A 7,155-nucleotide genomic window follows, 5' to 3' on the forward strand; every position below is an offset into this window, starting at 1 on the left:
AGTGTGTTCTATATTTGGTTAGAATACATCTATATTTAGCTAAAACAGGTTTCTGTAAATATGGCTAAAGCTGAAATATATACGTAATATGTTTGTATAGTATACAGTTTGATGAATTATTAAGTACAGCAGCAGTGTTTTGTACAAAGTTGTCTTGAAGACGTTTTTTAAATTGATATAGGAAAGCATTTTTATTTGTGACATACTGAGCTTCCCATACACAAGAATATTTTTTTTTTTTTACATAGTAATTTGTTCACATGGTACAACCATTTCATTTTACAATTTGATTTACTCCGTAGTAGATCAATAAGTTCCTTGTAACAAGCTTGGAGTATACAATTATCGGTTTTTAATAACAACACCCAATATTTAATAATACTAATATTCCTTATAATCAGTTGAGGGAAACGTCCAAGTTCGTGATAAATCATAGCAGAAGAGGTAGATTTTCGCACACAAAGCAGTCTCTTTAGCAGCTGTAAATAAACTTACTCTATATCTGGTGAAATACAGAAGCCCTAAGCCTCACTAGAATAGCTCATAATAGGCTGCACATAAGCATCAAATAGTGAAAGTTTAGTTTCAATGTTTAGTATTAAGTCATTCATTTTCCTAGTTAACACGAAGTTTGCTTTCCTGGAGACTGATTGGCAAGTGACTTTTGAGAGTCCGTAAATTTACCATTGTAGGAGAACTGAAGTCCAAGATAAAAAAATTGTCGACAATTTCTACAGGTGAACCATTATAATACCAATGTTCGTTTGGGTTTAACTGCTTTCTTTTCCTAAAAAACCCACAATTTTTGTTTTATCAACATTCACAGTGAAATTACATTTTTTAAATGTAATTATTTAAAACATTTAACATGTGTTGTAGGTCGTCTGGATTTTCCGAAAATATAACTGTATCGTCAGCATATAATAGAAGAAAAATATTCAGCATTTGAATTTGGTAACTTTGACAGTTTTCAGCTATCATCAGCATTTCCATGTCATTGACGAACAGAGAAAACAACATTGACGAAAGAGCTTCCCCTTGCATACGGCAGATGGAAGATGAAAAACAGTCGGATATTTCACCACCCAGTCTAACACACGCTTTAGCACTGTCATACATAGATTTAATTACTTGTAGCACCTTTCCACGAACTCCACTGTGTGCCAGTTTGAACCCCAGCTCATCATGCGTGACACTGTCGAACTATAACGTCATCTGATCCCCTCAGAGGGAGTGGAATGACGTTATATAGGCGAAGAAAATAAAATATGTATTAATATGCCGAAAAAGGGTTTTGGTGAAAGTGACCAATGTATTAAAGCTATTAAATAAAATGTACATTGGATTATTTACGAAAAAGTTTTCAAGTCCAAAACACACACACACACACACACACACACACACACGCACGCACACGCACGCTCATACACACCGCAACCGGTATATATTCACAAAAAGGTTCCAGTAGTTGGTTGGGAGACGATGGTAATTGGGTGCCTACAGGAAAAACATCTTAGAGCCAGCAGTGATGTCAAACCCGTTCAAGCTGTTGGTAGAAGCTGAAAAAATTGTTTATAACCTCGGGGCTTCACTTACCGTGTATTCGTCCGTCCGTCCGTCCGTGTATCTGTCTATGTATGTATGTATGTATGTACGTATGTATATATGTATGTAGGTACGTAGGTATGGATGGATGGATGGATGGATGGATGGATGGATGGATGGATGGATGAATGAATGAATGAATAGATATAACTTGCAGATATTCACATTATATGATATAATATACGGTATCTGATAACTGTATCTGATTAGATCCATTATATATACCAAACAAAATCAGCACCAGAAACATGTTTTATCAAGTAATGAACAGTAGGTCTATTAGAAACATTTTAAGGAACTTATATTCTTCACAAAAATGTGCAAAATTTGTCTTGGAAGAAACGTGTTGTTAAATAAAAATTCTACAAAAGTAGGAAAATATAAATTTACTATATAAACATAAATTTACCCCCACCCCCCCCCAAAAAAAACCCCAAACAAACCCAACAACAACACAACAACAACGCCCACTTAAATTCTTTCAGTCATTGTAAAATTCTGATTACAGCCATCCGTTTGTATTTTCTGTTCGTCGCGCACACTGTTCTCAAACATTGTTCGAGGCTCTGGGGTTGATTCGGCCTCATCCACCTCTAACTTCTCTTTCTTGTGCTCATAGAACTCGTACAAGACGATGCCAATCAGCAGTAAATTTTTCATAATAAATGGAGAGATACCCACACTAAATCCGTGCCACATAACCATCCTGATAACGAGATTTGGTACGTTTATTAGCAGAGTTACAGCCAGCTTGTGAATGGAGACGAAACGTTTTGTCATCTTTTTGCGTCCGAAATTGGTGATGCTCAGAGTGATGAGAGGTACGGTGGGTATGATGATGTTTCCCCCTGAAACTGCAAGGATCGCTGGTCTCATCCCCGGAGTGAACAGATCTCGAGCCTCCTTGTCAAAGAGAACATCGATGATGTCGACGGTGTCAAAGATGTCAAAGATAACAGTGCCCGTCAGTTCTTCGATGTACCGTCTGCGTTCACTGCTTATTTTAGTGTTGTGGAGAGCCACTAAGAGGAAGAGAAACACGCAAGAAGCTAAAGCTAGCGTCGTCTTCAAGGTGCTTGGACCAAAGAAGTTCTTTTCGTCCAGAATGTGGGCAAACCTGTCAAGGATTATAACCATTCGAGCAACCAGAGCGGTAGAGTACACCAACCATGCAAACCATCCAAGGCCGATGGCGTTGATGTGTTCATTCGTGGTGGCTTCCACACGCAGTTTCTTGCTAGCAATGACAAATGATACAATGAAGCTTATAATGATGGCTACGTCGAATGCTATCCAGGCAAAACTGGAGTTGCCGATGTACGCGATAAGGTAATAGTTGATAACAGAGCTCTGAAGGATCAGTAAGACGAGGCAGACGATTCTGGACGGGACACCATGTAATTTGACACAGCACGTCACGAAACAGTCACCGAAAATACTCATCATTTACCCTTTTAACATCAACGTTGGTGTGGGCAAGGCGTTTTCTTTCTGAAAATAGAATAATGAATGGATATTTAACGACACCTCAGTACGAACGCACATCGTTTTATAGGGTGTAAAACTATTAAAGGTAAAATCAAAGAAGTGTTTTAAACTTAAAATGATTAACCAATACAACGTAAATTTATTGATCAAACGCTGAACGAAATAAAATAAATGTTTGTTTAAATACATCCAGATAGACGGTTTAATTAATGGCTGTTTGGTGTCTAACGTGTTCTAGAGACATAAAATCCGATTCCGCCACAAAACAATCTAATTAAAATTAGCTCCACTATTACATGTGGCAGACCCAGTAGAGCTAATTTTAATCAGATTGGCCACAAAAGTCATTCTTACCGATTGGCAGAAATAAATATTGTATTTACACTTCCTCACAGAATTAATAGCAAATGCCACGACCTTTGATATACTAGTTGTAGAATACTGGGTCAGGAAATTTCCTAATGGGTCCACAGAGAGAAAGATAGATGGATAGTTAAAGTTTATTTTTGTTTAACGACACCACTAGAGTACATTAATGTATTAATCATCGACTATTGGATGTGAAACATTTGGTAATTTTGACGAATAGTCCTAGAAAGGAAACCTGCTACATTTTTCTTTTACAAGCAAGGGATCTTTTATATGCATCATCCCACAGACACCGGCCTCGGTGGCGTCGTGGCAGGCCATCGGTCTACAGGCTGGTAGATACTGGGTTCGGATCCCAGTCGAGGCATGGGATTTTTAATCCAGATACCGACTCCAAACCCTGAGTGAGTGCTCCGCAAGGCTCAATGGGTAGGTGTAAACCACTTGCACCGACCAGTGATCCATAACTGGTTCAACAAAGGCCATGGTTTGTGCTATCCTGCCTGTGGGAAGCGCAAATAAAAGATCCCTTGCTGCCTATCGGAAGAGTAGCCCATGTAGTGGCGACAGCGGGTTTCCTCTTAAAATCTGTGTGGTCCTGAACCATATGTCTGACGCCATATAACCGTAAATAAAATGTGTTGAGTGCGTCGTTAAATAAAACACTTCTTTCTTTCTTTCATCCCACAGACAGGATTGCACATACCACGGCCTTTAATATACCAGTCGTGGTGAACTGACTGGAACGAGAAATAGCCCAAAAAGAGAGAGAGAGAGAGAGAGAGAGAGAGAGAGAGAGAGAGAGAGAGAGAGAGAGAGAGAGAGAGAGAGAGAGAGAGAGAGAGATTGACAGACAGAGACAGGGAACGAGAAGAGATACAGATAGAGAGATAACGAGAGAGGTGGTTATATCTAAGATACCTTAGCCCCACCTTGTTTATTAACGTGATAGGGTTATCTCCAGGATACCTTGGCCCCACCATATTTATAAACGTGATAGGGTTAACTCTAGGATATATTATCCCCACCTTGTTTATTAACGTGATTTGATTACTACTAAGATACCTTAGCCCCACATTTTTTTTTTATAAACGTGATAGTTATCTCCACCTTAAGTATAAACGTGATAGGGTTATCTCTAGGATACCTTAGCCCCCACCTTGTTTATAAACGTGATTGGGTTATCTCTAGGATACCGTAGCCCCATCTTGTTCATAAACGTGTTAGAGTTATCTCCACCTTGTGCATAAACGTGATAGGGTTATCTGTAGGATACCTTAGCCCGACCTTGTTTATAAACGTGATAGGTCATCTGTAGAATAGCCTACCTTAGCCCAGCCTTGTTTATAAACATGATAGTGTCCTAACCCTTTTATAAACATGACAGGGCTGAAGGACACTGTTTCGAACTAGATGGACTCGTACTTTACTTACCAAACTCCGGCCGTTTGCAGCTATTTCCTCATTGCGTCCATGTGATATAGCTCGTTGAAAAGATGGCTGTCAGAATAGCAATATAGCAAGAAGTCCCAAGATACGTCAGTTGTAAATAACTTGCCCTGCACACCAAACAAATACTAGTACGCATGACTGCTCATGAATAATACACAGAGTTCGAATACTAAAAACTGCACGAATACAAATGCGAACAATAGGCGTACATTGCAAACTGGTGACTTGGCCATTAGCAATGTGTGGGGGTTTGATTGATTGGTTGATTACGTGTGTGTGTGTGTGTGTGTGTGTGTGTGTGTTATTTATTATTTCAACTTATTTTTGTGCTTATATCCAATTAAGGCTCAATCACGTTGTCCTGGGCACACACCTTAGCTATCTGGGCTGTCTGTCCAGTACAGTGGGTTAGTTGTTTGTTGGTTAGTGGTTAGTGAGAGAGAAGAGGGTGTAGTGGCCGTACACTTACCCATTGGGCCCTTAATAACTCGCTCTGGGTTGGAACTGGTACCGAGCTGCGCCCCCTGTACCTACCAGCCTGTAGTCCGATGGCTTAACCATTGCGCAACCGAGTCCGGTTGTGCGTGTGTCAGAGAGAGAGAGAGAGAGAGAGAGAGAGAGAGAGAGAGAGAGAGAGAGAGAGAGAGAGAGAGAGAGAGAGAGAGAGAGAGAGAGAGAGAGAGAGAGTGTGTAGGAGATCGTATATTTGTATGTATGTGGGTCATTCTACAGAAAGTGTCACTTATATGTCCCTGCACAATTTCTTTTTTATTTATATATAGAAAACTAAATTTGTTGTCTGTAACAATACCTTATTAATAATATAATCCTGTCATAGCATTTTTTTTCTCTCTGGTAATCAGCTTTAATAGAGATTTTATTCGACATTAGTGTAAACTGTCACTGGTGTTACCTGTCCCAAGCACAACACTATACATAACATGCACTGTTAAAATATATAACAGAAGACATAACACTGAATACCTTACTCACTAAAGAAGAAATCTTGTAAATATTTTCCGTATTCAAAAGATGGTGGGCAATATAAGTTTGTCCCTGGAGTTTTATGTCATTGGTGTTACTGTATATACTTATGAGAAAACAAAAGAAACTAAAATTTAAAATGCTCTCAAGATGAAACATTCCACCGGTAGATATTGGCCATCGAACTTATTTGTCAAACACATCTGACATATGAACAGTTGTGAATAGTTTTCTTTAAATGTCATGAATGTGTTGTCAAAATATAAAAATAGGTTTATTCACTGTCATTGGTGTATATTTTGTATGTTATTGTAGACATCGTATGTCTGCTACAACATGCACTTTTTCAGTTTTCTCAACTGTTTCTTTAGAGAGCATGAATTAATTATGCACTTATTTGTCATTGGTGTTACCTGGCATTGGTGTTACCAGGTACTAAGTAACACCAATGACCATTAGTAACACCAGTGACAATGAGTTTGAATAAGATGCCGTTTTCCTCGCTTTACATATTTTTAAAGATGATTTGAAAATTAAAGGGACTTGTGCAGCATCATAGTTGCATAATGACACTGGGTAAGATAAATGTTTTGCTGGAATGTAAAGAGTATATCTTCAACGTCCCTAATTCCCTGCGTGTGCATTAACCTCACTGTGGTGCAGGGGTGAACATTCTTTTATAGAATGCCCAATAAATGCACAACTCCTCGTATGAGGCGCCTTGTTTGCCGTGAGGTGCGACCCGTGAAGTGGATGATGGGATCCTGGTGGTTGAGTTATGGTTAATGTCTGCAACCGAGTATATTGCCATTGACAATACACCACTTTGGCCCGGAGTTCATGTAGACGGGAGGTCAGGAAGGCCCGACCTGATCAATCGGCTGGTCATGCCAAGCTCCAGAGCAAACAATCTTTGTTTTGTTTACATTAGTCAAGAGCAAACATTGTTTTATACACCTGTGACGGAAACATGCTCTTAATTTTGTTTTCGCCTGTGGCGATATTAATTGTGTTAGAGGGCCGTGTGCAGTTCCTATGCACTTAGCCCAGGTGGGCAACTTTGTTACGAAATACATCTGCACGACGGTCGAGCTGTACATTCTAATACACACCCAGCCAGATGCGGAGGCCATGTGGCGAGTAGTTACGTAATACCTCCGCGAGTGCGGGTTTTACAACCGTGATTTGGCGACGATCGGCGTCAGTAAGTCTGGCGATCAAAGAGAAAAATGCGTCTCTGAGAGTTGGGGATATATC

At 39.5% G+C, this 7,155-nt stretch overlaps 1 protein-coding gene across 1 annotated transcript; it reads right to left on the minus strand.

The window, feature by feature from the left end:
- Positions 1-1,844: 1,844 nt before the first annotated feature.
- Positions 1,845-5,053, minus strand: LOC121369114. Its single transcript, XM_041493973.1, has 2 exons — positions 4,897-5,053; positions 1,845-3,096 (listed from the first exon to the last, which is right to left on the minus strand). Exon 2 carries the CDS (start codon positions 3,049-3,051, stop codon positions 2,077-2,079), a length of 975 nt encoding a protein of 324 aa, XP_041349907.1. The 5' UTR covers positions 3,052-3,096; positions 4,897-5,053; the 3' UTR covers positions 1,845-2,076.
- Between the last annotated feature and the right edge of the window lie 2,102 nt (positions 5,054-7,155).

The sequence above is a fragment of the Gigantopelta aegis genome, chromosome 3, assembly GCF_016097555.1.
Source record: "Gigantopelta aegis isolate Gae_Host chromosome 3, Gae_host_genome, whole genome shotgun sequence".
In the NCBI taxonomy this organism is placed as follows: domain Eukaryota; kingdom Metazoa; phylum Mollusca; class Gastropoda; order Neomphalida; family Peltospiridae; genus Gigantopelta; species Gigantopelta aegis.